This window comes from Rhineura floridana, chromosome 6, assembly GCF_030035675.1.
Source record: "Rhineura floridana isolate rRhiFlo1 chromosome 6, rRhiFlo1.hap2, whole genome shotgun sequence".
In the NCBI taxonomy this organism is placed as follows: Eukaryota; Metazoa; Chordata; class Lepidosauria; order Squamata; family Rhineuridae; genus Rhineura; species Rhineura floridana.
The window spans coordinates 65,831,791-65,846,275 of record NC_084485.1 but is presented as its reverse complement, the minus strand read 5'-3'; the positions used below and the strand labels follow the sequence as shown (position 1 = coordinate 65,846,275).

General features: G+C 43.3%; 1 protein-coding gene across 1 annotated transcript in view; it reads right to left on the bottom strand.

The window, feature by feature from the left end:
• Positions 1 to 6,971: 6,971 nt before the first annotated feature.
• The window catches only part of SLC45A3 (solute carrier family 45 member 3), a 71,068-nt gene continuing 63,554 nt past the window's right edge, over positions 6,972 to 14,485 (bottom strand). The window contains exon 5 of the mRNA XM_061632140.1: positions 6,972 to 12,921. Within this exon, the coding sequence (XP_061488124.1) occupies positions 12,490 to 12,921 (432 nt within the window). The 3' untranslated portion in view covers positions 6,972 to 12,489. The remainder of the gene's footprint in view (positions 12,922 to 14,485) is intronic.

The window sequence follows — 14,485 nt, the reverse complement described above, 5'->3', positions numbered from 1 at the left end:
ATCTCTACGGCATGATCTAGCACAGTTCATTACTATTACCTCTTGCTCCCCAGAAGGCTTTAAGTGCTTGCATTAACTTGTAGCCAGGGTTAATTAGCTAACTAGGAATGGTAATAAGAAGTTGCTGTCATTAACTTCTCTTCTGCAGGCTGCCATCACTCCTGATCTTCCTTTAATTTATTTAGGGAACTGCCCAAATTTCTGCCACAGTTAGTGCATGTTTTAACAGGTAGTGCCCCCAAGTCAGGGAAGAGCTATGAGTTCTAATGCCCTGAAACTTTTTACCCATTTTCCCAAGTCAGTAATAGGGTTGTAATTTTAAAGGAGTTGTGCTATTGGCATAAATGGGACTAAATAGGTTATAGTGGTCTCATTACTGATTTTGTGATTTTGGATTTTTTTTTAAAAAAAGTAAGCCACCCTGGGAATGCCAATTGGCATTGAAGGTGCAGGGTATACATTTTAGAAAATGAAGTGGGGAAAGCACAAGTATATTGGCAATAGGAATGACAACATCAAATAATGAAATTAAGATTTTAATAACAAAAATGAATGGAATTGCCTTTCTTTTTTAAAAAAATCTTGCATACTAATTCAAACAATATTTTCATTATCTATCCATTTTGCTGCAGGGGCTACAATTGTGTAAGCAGGTACAGGCAGGGCCCAAGTAATACTCTAATAAAGAGGGAGGTGTACAGAACAAATCTTTTCAGCTTTGTAGCCTACTTTACATGTTGTGTAGCTCAGTGGTGGAGCATGAGGTTTGCACACAAAAGGTCCCAGGTTCAATCCCTGGAGATCCAGGTAGGGCTGGGAAGACTCATCCTTGAAACCCTGAAGTTAGTTAGACCCACGGTCTGACTTGGTGTAAGGTGTCTCCAGGTTCCGTCTCCACGCAGGATCCCTTTGATTTCTCACTTTTTACTTGAACCTGTCAATTTTACTGCATATCTATGTAAGGATTATTCAGGACAGACAAAAGGAAGTACTTCTTTACTCAGTGCATAGTTAAACTATGGAATTTGCTCCCACAAGATGCAGTAACGGCCACCAGCTTGGATGGCTTTAAAAGCAGATTAGACAAATTCATGGAGGACAGGGCTATCAATGGCTACTAGCCATGATGGCTGTGCTGTGCCACCCTAGTCAGAGGCAGCATGCTTCTGAAAACCAGTTGCTGGAAGCCTCAGGAGGGGAGAGTGTTCTTGCACTCGGGTCCTGCTTGCAGGCTTCCCCCAGGCACCTGGTTGGCCACTGTGAGAACAGGATGCTGGACTAGATGGGCCACTGGCCTGATCCAGCAGGCTCTTCTTATGTTCTTATGTTCTTAAGGATGAAACCTGGGGCTCAGTCTTAGTGTACTATATTAAATTCACATGGTTAACAGCTATTATGACATGAAGAATGCACAGGGGTGCCCGTTTTGCAATTCTGGAGTTGCACCTGGTGAATTTGTTCGTGCCAATCAGCAACTCGGAGAACTGGTGACTCTAGTATGCCTGGCAAAACCAGGCATTGTCTACTACAGTGCTGAACATTTCTTTTCAGGGCTGTTCCAGCCATGCAGCAGGGAAAAGCTTGCAAAGCCTCTCCTCCAGTTGCCCCAGCACAGCCGTTGCCAATCTGGTGCCCTTCAAATGTTTTGGACTACAACTCCCATCGGCTTCAGCCAGCACATGTGCCATAGCATCCCTCTCAATCCTGGTGCCCTGTTTGTGGAATTCTGTTCCACCCCCACCCACCCCGGAACCAACACTTTTGTCACTAGGCAAAAACGTTTTTTTTTCCTCCCATGCTTTTAACGCTGTTGGTTATATTTTACAAGGAGGACTAATTGTACTCCTTACAGCTGTTTAGCTTTGTTTGTTTGTAATGGTATTGTGGGAGTTTATGTTCATTGGGCTTTTTTTTATGGATCCTGTAATTTCTGTATACAGTATTGCCTTTCCCCCCACTCTGGGACTGAAATAATCAATGAAAAGCAGGATATGCATACTACTTTTAAAAGAAAGATTGCAGTGTGGAGTATCCATGTTCAGAATGCCAGCCAACCAGTCATGCCTTCCTCCAGAATACTCTATTTCAGGTGTGAGGAACTAGTGGCCCTCCAGATGGTGCTGAACTACAATTCCATCAGCCCCAGCAAGCATGCCAATGATGAAACTTTTAGTTCAGCAACATCTGGTGAGCCAAACATTCACCCCTGCTCTATTTGACCCCCCCCCTTCCAACAGTCAGCTCATACTGTGTGGCCACTAAGCATGATCTGTCCTCATTTGGTTGTTTTGGGTCCCTTGCCGTAGGTTTTTATTCAGTAAGAATTGTGGCCCTCCAGGAGTTGCTGGGCTACAACTCCCATTGTCCCTGACCATTGGACATGCTGGCTGGGGCTGATGGGATTTGGAGTGCAGCAACATCTGGAGGGCCACAGGTTCCCTAGCCCTGCTCAAGGGGTCTGATTTTTTGGGGGGGGAGGGGGTTGTACTTATGAAAGACTTGGGATGACCCTGAGCCTGCATGGATGGTGCTGCTTAAGCTACATTAGGATCCACAAAGAGAACTGAGTTCACTGTTCTGTTTTATTATCTTTTTTGTTAACTGACCTTGAAGCTTCAGTGAAGAGTGGCATGTAAATCTTTTCAATCAATCAATCACTTACTAAACATCCAGAATAACCCAAAAGTAGTGTGATGGTTTGCCTAGCCTGAGAGAAGCCAGAGATTATTCTTGCAGTTGTCAGATAAATACTCCATGGGAAAGACCAGCTTGGTAAATAAGTCCCGGGTCATAGGGTTAACAAGGCTGGCAGCAGCTTGTTCCAGAGGGGGAATTGCTGGACCACTAGACTGGTGTTCATGCCCAAACATTTAGTACCATAGTAGGGACTGATGCGCTGACCACAAAAGTTCAATTTCACAAAACGAACAGTCTGCAATATTGTGTCAAATCCTAAACAGCTGATGTCCAGATTTTAGCTTCATATAGCACCACCTACTGGAGAAAATGTGTAGAATACACTATATAGATTACACAGCCTTGGTTTTTGATAAACTGAAATGGCTTTTTAAAAAACAATTAAAAAAAGCAAAGCAACAGCACTGGAGCTAGTCAGTGCTTCTGTCTGAACAGCTATAGTTTCTTCAGTTGTTCTAATGCACTGAGAGCATAAAATGCAGCTGCTAACCTTTCTTTGTAGCTAGTGGTGCAGCTAGTTTGTTTTAGACCCTGAACTTATTGGTCTCCTGGAGCCACTTAAGGGAGTCAAGCAGTGAAGGCTGTTTCATTAGGGTGAATGGGGCACTGCTCCATCAACTTCTGTCTGTCATTAGACAGCCCCCACCTTCCTGATTCTTACATGCCCCCAGTTCAGGGGGTGACACCAGAGGTGTAGTTGTCTGGGGTTGCAGGAGAGGGGGTCGTAGACCCCTTACATTTTTGATAAGCCAATCAGTATGAAAGGGGAGTGTGTTATCTGTGAAGAAGAGCCCTTGTTCGTTTGTGCTGATTGGAGCTAATCAGAATGAAAGGGGATAAGTCAGCCACTGAGAAGACTCTTCTCAATAGCTAACACACAACCTCTCATTTCATATGTATTGGCTCCTAGGAGCCAGTGTGATGTAGCGGTTAAGGTATTGGACTATGACCTGGGAGACCAGGGTTCAAACCTCCACCTAACCATGAAGCTCACTGGGTGACCTTGGGCCAGTCACTGCCTCTCAGCCTCATGAAAACCTTATTCACAGGGTTGCCATAAGCTGGAATCGTCTTGAAGGCAGTACATTTACATTTTACTTAGGGATGTCTGTTGTAATGGGGTGTGGACTCTGAGACAACATGGAGACAAGGGAAAATTGGAACGGTTGTGTGCTGTGAGGGGATGAGGTGTGACTATTATGAAGGGACCCTGCACTTCTGAATTTGCCACTACACTACTGGGTGACACTGCCTGTCAGATTCCTCCTCCTTAGTCTCAGTTTTGCCCTCAAAGAACTCATCAGGGAAGAGGATGGGGACAAAACTGGAATTAGTTGGCTCCACCTATCACTGGCTCTGGCTCCACCTATCACTGGCTCTGGCTCCACCTAACGCTGCTTATCCCAATGGGCATGAGCCAGCACTGTGGCCAAGTTATGAAGCACATATACTTGGAGCATGTACAGTTTCTAATTTTGCACTCACTTCAATCACAGCACCATCTGGACTACAGGTCTAAAAAATGGAGTTTGTTTCTGCTGCCCTGATGCTAAAATCACAACTTTGGAATAAGTGATTGCCATTTTGTTGCAGAAACGATAACAGGCTTGGGCAGCATCCTGTGAAATAGTCCTGTTAGCGCAAGGATTTCCACTGGCACAGCAGAACTTCTCCTCCTCTCCTCGTGTGCCCTCACCAAATCTGCTCCAGAGGGTTAGGAAAACCTGAACAGATTTAGGGGGTGCACGGGGAAAGGGGAAGTCTTCAACTGTTTTTAGTTGTTATTATACTTTGTACATTGCCTTTATATATGGAATGTGAAATAATAATTTCTGTTGCACAGCAAAAGTCCTTGCACTGATGGAACTCCTTTGCCAGATACTGATAATATATATTTTAAAGTAAAAATAATAAAATCAGCATATGCCACCATGTACATACCCAACTGGCCACTCTATGACTATAAAAATATTTTTAAAGGAAAAAAAGGATGCTGCAAATTCAAGCCTAGGTGCTGACTCAGGGTTTGTTTGCTGCTGCCCCCATCATCTGCCCCTCTCTGGCCCCAAAGTCCAGCCTAAGCTGCACTGCCTTCCCCAACAGGCGCCTATTGCCAAAGGAATTTGGTCTGCAACCAAATTTCCAAGCTTGATGTTGCATGTACCTGGCTGCCAAATTTCTCTTTCGGCCTTCCCCCCCCCTTTTTAATACTTTATTTTAACAAATGGAAGCACACAGTAAAGTATTTTACTCTCATTTTTTAAAATCATTTTGTAGCTGAGATTTCCCCCAAATTCAGCCGTTTGTTTATTCAGCAGCATAACATTCTATGCTTTAAGTCATTCCTCTGTCAAAGGCTTGTTTTTACTCTTTCACTAATTTGTTGAGTAACTTTGAAAGTATACTCAGTTTTAGGCCAGATAAACACTACACCCCCCACATGTGTATGACCCTGGCAGCTACAGCTTACTACTGACAGCATCAACTAGAAAAGGAACTATACCTTTTCTTTATTCTTGCTGGCATGTATATCTATTAAGGTAAGACATTTTTTAACAAAAATCTTTAATTGCAACATAATTTGATAAAGCGGAACCCTTTACGTATATTCATCTCCACTATTCTATAATTATATCTCATACAACATCCTCTGTTCTCGTCTTCCATAATAGTCCACCCTGGAGGCTAGTGCTGTCATATTAGATAAGAGATGGTCAAGTGCTGTTCATAAAGCCTCTGTTTTTGCAACCACATTCCTTACTTGCAAGTTCTGAAATAGCCTTAATGAATTATCCTGTAAATTCTTTCTTCATTCAGCGTCACAGATAGTAGGTTAACAATATCTAGGGACTTCCAGCGAATAAAAATCACTAACCAAACTTTCAACAGCAAATTCTGAGTAATGTAAGGGAGGCCAAAATTATTGTACTGATACAAGCACATTGTGATACTTTCTACTTCCTATTGTCTTGTTCTGTTCGCAATTACTTTTGTCTTTTTGACCTTGTGCTCAACAGTGATCAGCAGGTAAAGTTTTTCCAGGCATGAATATTCAGTGGTGGAGAAAACTTAAATCTGCCAACTTCTGCCAGTTTTGTAGGTCTTAAAGGTACAAGTATGTTGAGGAGCTAGCAAGCCTGCTGATGGATTTCTAGAAGCTTCACAGCAGAGAAAATATTGAGCAGGAGGCCCAAAACTGAGCTCAATTTTTCAGTGTTCATGTGTGTATGTCAGGTGGTGAACTTCTGGCCTGTGAAGCAAATGTGGGCCTCCAGGACTTTTTTGTGGCCCTCAGGACTCTCTCTAGGCCATTTCTTCTCTCTGCAGGGCAGGCCACACCCCTCACTGGCCCTGCTCAGTACCTTCCTTGTGTGTTTTGCCTGGCTATAATGCATCCTTGAGCTACATGATGCCTCTTAAAGGGTGGATTTTTTTTTATTTGTGTGTGTGTGTGTAACCTACTGATGAAAACTGAAGAATAATATCTGACTCCACCCACTTTTGGCTCTGGCCCCACCCACCAATAGCACGCAACCCACCCATCCACCCCACAAAGTTGTTCATGAGAAGAATGCAGCCCTTGGGCTGGAAAAGGCTTCCCCTGTGCCTTATGTGCATGTGTATCTGGAACTGTCCACAGCAACTCTACAAAGCAGTGACAAGCCTGTCTTTCCCACCACATGGTCAGCCATATCCACGTAGTCAACCAGAAGAGGAAAGACGAGGAGGAATATAGTCACATTCCCAAACAAATGCAAAATTCAGACCAAACAGCAGCACAGACAACAAATTCATCCCGTGTCATTTTCCCACAGTAGACGTGTCATCTTGGTTGAATGAGGATTTTTCTTCTAGCATCAGATGTACTACCTCTGGGCCATTCAATTCACCATTTGGTTAAAAGTATTACTATTTAGTTTCTTGCAATAAGCCGCCACCAGCACATTTGTAATTCTGAAGAATCCCTGACAGGCAGCTGCTCTAGCGTTCTGAGCACTTTGGATATCCATCTAGCACATTAATCCTTGCTTCATGAGGAACATTCCATTTTTAATACTTTGAGCAAACAGCCTGTTTCACGAGTGAGAGGAAACCAATGATCTTACTATGCATTATATTATTAATTATAATTATTATTGTGTATGTCTTTGATGTCTTCACAGATTCAGGTTTTATTCATTCCTCCAGTTTAGGATACTGAAATGTATGAACAGCATCCAGCTCCAAATCCACAGGAAGTTGTGTCATTAGTTAAAAAACACACCTTTTAAAGGTTTCCACTCCTTAATAGACTTTTAATATCCCCGGAACATAAACTGTACAAAATATTTACTTTCCTAAATAAATAAAAACACAAATGGCAAACAGTGTTTTGCAAGACACAGCATGGGAGAAACATTCCCCTGAGAACAAATGATTCAAAGGAATCTCTTGTTGAGAAGTAAAAGGCACCATCCAATAACTGGCCCAAACATTGAAATATTAAGTTCCCTTTAAATAAAGCTGCAGGACATTGGGGGGGGGAGAGAATGGATAACGTACATCAGTAATAATAGGAAACAGAACTTACCACCTAACAGAAATCTAATACAATGAAGAAAGCTTTCAAAATGGACACCATTGTAACCAAGTTAACATTGGACATACAGCAACAGTAGGGATATGTCCATCCATTGCCCGGTAGCTGGAGGCATGGTTGGATGGATTCTTCATTGGCCCATTTCAAGTGTAAAAGAGAACATTCCTAACAGCCACATTCATTTAGAACAGGCTAATTGCTAGAAGATGAGGGCTTGCAGATAGATACTCAATACAACACTGCGGATTACTGGAGCTAGTGTATGCTCAAAACAGATTGCCTTGGGAGGTAGGAGGCTCTCCTTCACTGGAGGTATTTAAGCAGAGGCTGGACAACCTTTTGCCAGGGAAGTTGTAGCTGCAAGATTCCTGCACTGGGCAGAAAGTTGGACTAGATGACATCCCTTCCAATTCTAAAATGTACACTGCTTAGAAATGCAAATAACTGAGTAGTATATAAAGGTTTTAAATAAATAATAAAATAAATTTCAATGATTCCATTGAAAGGAGCACCCTGCTCAGATTTAAGTTTCAAAATATTCTTTCCAGTTGCACAACCACTGCAGTTTCATTGCTCCCATGAAACAGGAAACTGAAGAGCCCCAAAGAGAATGACACATAGCTTCAGTTCATATTACAGTCCCATTCCTTTAATCCTTACACCTGGTACAGTTGCAACTGTTCAGAGCATAAGTCTCTGCTTTTAAGGATCATTTTGGCTTCATGTTACAATTTTGGGTAGTGAGCCCTACACACATTCTCATCAGTCATTATAGCTAAGTCCCTACATCCAAACCCACCACTGGAGCCCTTAATTTGCTCTCGCTTGTCAACTGCCGTGTCCTTGAGTACCAATAGCTTCAAACATAGTAATTTGTACATATTAATCTGGACAGTCACTTCAACCACACCTGTGATGCGTAATTTCCCAAGAAGAGTGTTTGATGTGATTTTGTACTCATGCCAGTTTCCAAGCACAGTTGTTGTCCTTACTTGCCCAGATAACAGAATACTATTCTTCTTAGAAGGGATGCACCAGACACAGTGCATACATCTTACACACAGACACCTGCCTCTTCTAGCACTTGAGACTGACTGGAGCCTCTCTGAGCTTGCACTCATTCTGTATGCCTGCTTCCTAGGAACACATGTCAGCACTATTTGCATTACCTAGGCCATTGGTCTTCAAATGATGGGTTGAGACCCACGATTGGATCCAATCCTGAACTAAGGTGGGTTGCTAGAGCAGCACAACCACCATTCAAATGTATGGTTAAAAAAAAATTAAGAAGTGGGTCCCCAATTGCATGGACGGGCTAAACGTGAAACCTTGCTTTGAAAGGATTGAAGATTACTGGCCTAGATGTTGGGTTCCTAAGCAATGTATCAGGATCCCTTAGAGGGTTGCAGAATAGCTGTGGGTAGGTGTCACAAGTGTTGGGAGTGCTGTTGCTTGTAAGACATGGGTACTGTCCCACACACACAAAACACTGAGCAAGAACTGCAGTCAGCAGCTGGTGAAAGAAGTTGACCAGTTCCCGTCCATCAGATCAATGCCTAGAGAAACTAGGTAGGTCCTTATACCAGGCAAGAAAGTGGGAGAGGTGTTTTGTCTAAAATAAAACCTCCCCTTGTTCCGATCCACAGATTCCTATGCAGAGCAGTTGGATGCATGCTAAGATCACCACACGCTTACCCAAACAGATGAGGATTATCATGGGCTGGAGGTGAGAGCAGTCTGGATAGCACAAAGATAATCTGGCAGGCCCACAACACTCTTTGGACCTTGTGCTGACACACAGGGCTGGACTAACGTCCCTACAAGTTCTGAGGGGGCTGAACTAAATGGCCTTTGTATCCCTGCATGTTCTAATGAATGGTTACCTAAATTTTGAATCTCCTGGTTAAAAATATGAGAGCCAGTGTGGTGTAGTGGTTAAGATGTTGGACTACGACCTGGGAGACCAGGGTTTGAATTCCCACATAACCATGAAGCTCACTGGGTGACCTTGGGCCAGTCACTGCCCCTCAGCCTCAGAAGAAGGCAATGGTAAACCCCCTCTGAATACCGCTTACCATGAAAACCATATTCATAGGGTCGCCATAAGTCAGAATTGACTTGAAAGCAGTACATTTCCATTTGGTCAAAAATGCGTAAGAGCTAGATGGGAAGTCAGTCCCGACCTTTTAACCAAACTAGACACAACATTAATTATGTGACTTCAATTAATGTGTGGTTTGGTTTTCTTATGCAGCTAGTAGCCACAAGGAAGCCTGTACTGTCTCAACATCATTGGGGTGGGGAGGGCAAGTTTAAACTTTCTCTCACCCAGGTCCTCTTATGGCTCATAACTGGTTAAGGAACAGGAAGCAGACAACAGGATTAAATGAGTAGTTCCCCAAGGATTGGTATTGGTACCTGTGCTTTTTAACTTGTTCATAAATGATCTAGAGACAGAAGTGAACAGTGAGGTAGCCAAATTTGCTGGTGACACCAAATAGTTCAGAATGGTAAGAACAAAGAAGGATTGCAAGGAGCTCCAAAGGATCTCTCCACACTGGATGAATGGGTATTAAAATGGTAAATATGGTTCAATGTAAGAAAGTGTAAACTGATGCACACAGGCTAGAAATCCTTATTTCACATATAAGCTAATGGAGTCTGAAATGGCAGCGACTGATCAGGAAAGAGACCTTAATGGTGTAGTGGATAGCTCAATGAAGAAGTTGACAGAGTGTACAGCGGCTGTGGAAAAGGTGTTGGGAATCATTAGGAAAGGGTCTGAAAATAAAACTGGAAATATCATAATGCTATTATACAAATTATGGTGAGACCACACTTGAAAACTGTCCAGTTCTGGTTGCCTTACCTCAAAAAGGATATTGCAAAGCAGGAAAATGGCAACCAGAATGGTCAAGGAAAAGGTTACAATGTTTGGGGCTTTTTAATTTAGAAAAAAGGCAAGTAAGGGGGGACACTTTAGAGGTGTATAAAAGTATGCATGGCATAGAGGGAGGTTTCCACCCCTCTCTCATAATACTAGAACCGAAGTTCATCTAATGAAGCTGAATGTTGGAAGATTCAGGACAGAGAACAGAAAGTACTTCTTCACACAACACATAGTTAACTGTGGACTTCACTCCCACAAGAGGCAGTGATGGCCACCAACTTGCATGGCTTTAAAAGAGGATTAGACAAATTCATGAAGGGTGAAGCTACCAACGGCTACTAGCTACAACGGCTATGTTCCACCTCCATGGTCAGAGGCAGTACACCTGTAAATGCCAGTCACAAGCGGGGAGAATACTGTTGCACTCAAGTCCTGCTAGCAGGTTTTCCATGGATATCTGCTTGGCCACTGTGAGAACAGGATCCTGGACCAGATGGGCCTTTAGCTTGATCCATCAGGGTTCTTCTTATGCTCTTTGGTACTAATGGAGGCTTTGGAGAGGTGATTTTTGGCAGGGAGAGAGATAGTTAAAACATCCCAGCCCCATGGTCCCTCCCCAAACTGCACAAGCTTCCTCAAGGCTGCTAGTTACATAAACCAAAAAAATGTGAATTCACATAATTTAACATCACATCAGGTTTGGCCCTGAGCCAGTTACACCCAGAGAGCAACCTTTCCTGTTAAATTTTGTTAAACCCAGGATACAGGGGATACTATTTTGGCTTCCCAATCCCACAATTTTATGTATCCTGAACTCTTTTTGTACTGGACATGCAGTTTCTTCTTAGTTACAACTGGCTGCACTACATGGAGCTGAGTGAATAGCTGCAAGCTATATGGCTCATTAAAAACTGCTTTGTAGCAACAAAAAAAAGATTTTAAAAAATAGAGCCTCTGCTCTATCTGGGTGGCAGAAATGCTGGATCACACACTGGAAAAAGCTCAGCTTGAAGCCTGCCTTGTGGTATACAAGAACACAGTTGGTTGGTGGGTTTTTTGTGTTTTTTTGACAGAGCCCTTTAGCACAACCGGGCTGGCCACATCACCTCCTTAACAGGAAAGGCGGCATACACATAAGCATTTTTTCTCCTTGCTGGCACACTAAGCCTCTTTTTTAAGACTGCACAGTGGAAGGTAGTGTAATTTGTTTGGGGCAGTCAGTCACTTAAGGGGCATGTTCTTCAGCCTATGTTTACGTGAGCCTTTTTGTTGGCACAAACTGCACGGTTTATTTAGGGCATACATTGGGGAAAGTATCAGATGATGACCAACATTTTCATTTCCGTCATGCCACTGTAGACTTGCCGCCAGCTCAACCACAGCATCCTCTGCTAAACAAGCCCCCTCCTACATAGCACTGCTCAGCTTACTTATACCACCTTGAACTAGAATTTTGACCTGCAGCACATCTGGAATGGGTAAAGGGAGGGAATTATTCCTATATCCCTTTCAAACAGCACAGATGTGCTAATTCACAATCTCCTTCCCATATTTTTCTGGTTCACATTTTTCTGGTTCATACCAAGACAAAAATGTTATGTTACATGAGTATAACAACTTATTTTCCTACACGAAGACCAACCAACAGCAGCTTTTAAAAGACATAACTCAAGTCCTATTAACTTGTTCCCTACCCAATCACGTGGGAGGGCAATTGATCCCCTTCAAGCCCCATGCATCTGGGCTCCATGTCTGAAACACAGAGACTGCAATGCCCATCAATCACTTTGAGAGCCTTCTTGCGTAGAGCTGCCTCCCTACTTCAATACTGGAAGACCCAATGCATGGGGTGGAGCTGAGAGTGGGGGACAGACCACAGCGAGTGCAGCCCAGCTCCCCACATGCAATGGAAAAAGAATAGCATGAATAGGGCTTAAGAAAAAAGGTTAATTATGACTTTGGTCCCTTTTGCACTGTGTCACCATCCTCCCACACAATTTGACAAAGCTATCAGAATAAGTACCCTGTGGTAGAAAGGATGGCCCTTTACTTTTCAAGCCTGCAAGCCTCTTTTGTAGGCTTCTGCACAGAGGCACTTTGATGAAGGCATCAGGGAGAACAGACAACATTATTATACCAGACTCCCTTTCATTAGATACCCTGAGATCAGCCCAGCATTTTTTCCCCTTCAACCAGAGGGGAGTGGTGGTTGTTGTTTTGTATGTCTCATTACAACACAACCTGGGAGGGAGAAAGAGGCACTTCTCCATTATCCCTTTCAATGTGCGTGACTCCCCCCCTCCACTCAATGGTCTTTTCCTTCCTACAGCGCACATTTGGCCATATCACTTTTGTCAAAGATCACTTTGGTTGCAAAGTAAATGGCCACCAACCCAAAGCCAGTAGCTGACGCCATGTAAGCGGTGACAGACTGCGTGAACTGAACAAGCGAACCCATGAGGAGGGATGGGATGACCTGAGAAAGGAGGAATGCACTGTCCAGGATGGCCAAGTCCGAACAGATGCCTCGGCTTGCAGCTGCGGTCTCCGAATCTCCCACCATCATCATGAGAGAGACCTCACAGGGCGAGCTGACACAGAGAGCAGAGCCAGCCACAGGGGGGGAGAAGAGGCTTCCACTGTGTCCATTCTGGTAGGTCACTTTTTGGGCAGAAAGGTGGCTTTTGAGGAAGCCATGTTTCTGGTCTAGTTGAGCTGCATCTTCTTCTTTACTTTTATATTTGGGCAAATATACCTGCAAAGGACAGTAAGAAAGCAGGGGTAAGACACTGCACCGGAACCCAACAAAGACACTGAGAACAACAGATTAGGGTGTGGAATATGCTGTGAGCTGGAACCAGGCAGAAAATAGGCAATGCTTGATGGAAATGGAGTTGGCTTCAGCTCCAAACCATGGAAATTCCAACCTGGTTAAGGGCTGGCTGGACAGGACAAGTGACTGTACAGTGCAATACCTTGTAGAAGGCAGCACTTTGCTGCAGCAACAGAGGCTTCCCCTTCTTTTGGCACATTATTGTGCAAGGATTAGCAGAAATTGAAGAAGACCCAGACTACAGGAGATGGTGGTTGTGCTGGTAAGCAGCATCAGTTTGTTGAGACCCAGGACCTATAGTAGGGGGTAAGGCACAAGATAATCTTTTCCCAGCTAAGATCAGCCCCAAGATCAAAGAGATCCAGAATCAGTTGTAGAATAGAGGGAGGGGGAGGTGTACGTTAGGAGTGTTTCACCAAGTGCTTCAAAAAGATGGATTTTTAAAAAAGGGTGAAATTCCTCTCTCAGGTGCACAGCACATTTCAAGGGCATGCATGAAATGCAACCGACTTACATGGCTTGTGAGCGTGAAGCTTCAGACAGGGTTAGTCTCACAGGCTCTCACAACACTGGATTGGCAGCTGTTATGGAGTAACTCACTTCAGAAGAGAGGAGAAGCAAAAAAAAAATAGGAAGGAGACACAAAGGATTGACAAGAGGCAAAGGAGAGAAAAAAAGCTTAGAGCAGTAATACCCTCCCAAGAGGGAGATCACACAGTAGTGTAACTAAGGAAGGGGAAGGGGGAGCACCTGCCACTAGCACAACTTGGACAAGATGCCATACTGTAATTGCATCATGTAATACAGTGACAATTAGGCAATACGGCAACATGTTATCATATTATAATGCAATACAGTGACAATTAAACACTGGATTACGATAATCATGTAATATAGTGACAATTATTAAAACACTGGATTATCGAAGGATTGATTTTCCATTTGAAATAGTCTGGCATGTTTTCAAACGATGGTGACAAGCCAGATATGAATGTATGAGCTGAGCTGCTGTACTCTAAAGAGTCTACACATATTAAATCAATCCCTATAGGAGTCAGTTAAACACTCCTTGTTAAAGTTTAATCTATACCTTTTTTAAAAAAGAAAGAAAAGTCCTCTATATCAGTGGTTTCCCAACCTGGGATGTATTTTATTACTGTATTTATATCCCACCTTTCCTCCAAGTTGCTCAAGTTGGTGAACATTCCCCCTTCCCATTTTATCCTTACACCAACCATGTGAGAGACTGTCTGGCCCAAGGTGGGGATTTGAACCTAGTGTTGGGAGACAGGACTGTACATCTTCACACTATGTGTGTGGGGGGGGAGGGGGATACCAATCTGATGAACCTTTGCATTAAGAAAAGAAAGCGACACCTCCCTGTCTTCAGGGAGCTTTTTATGGAAAGGGATATTTAGAGATGTGATTTTGCCAAGCACCATTTTTTAAATTAACAGAGGCTAAAATTACAAATAGTGTGCGGGGC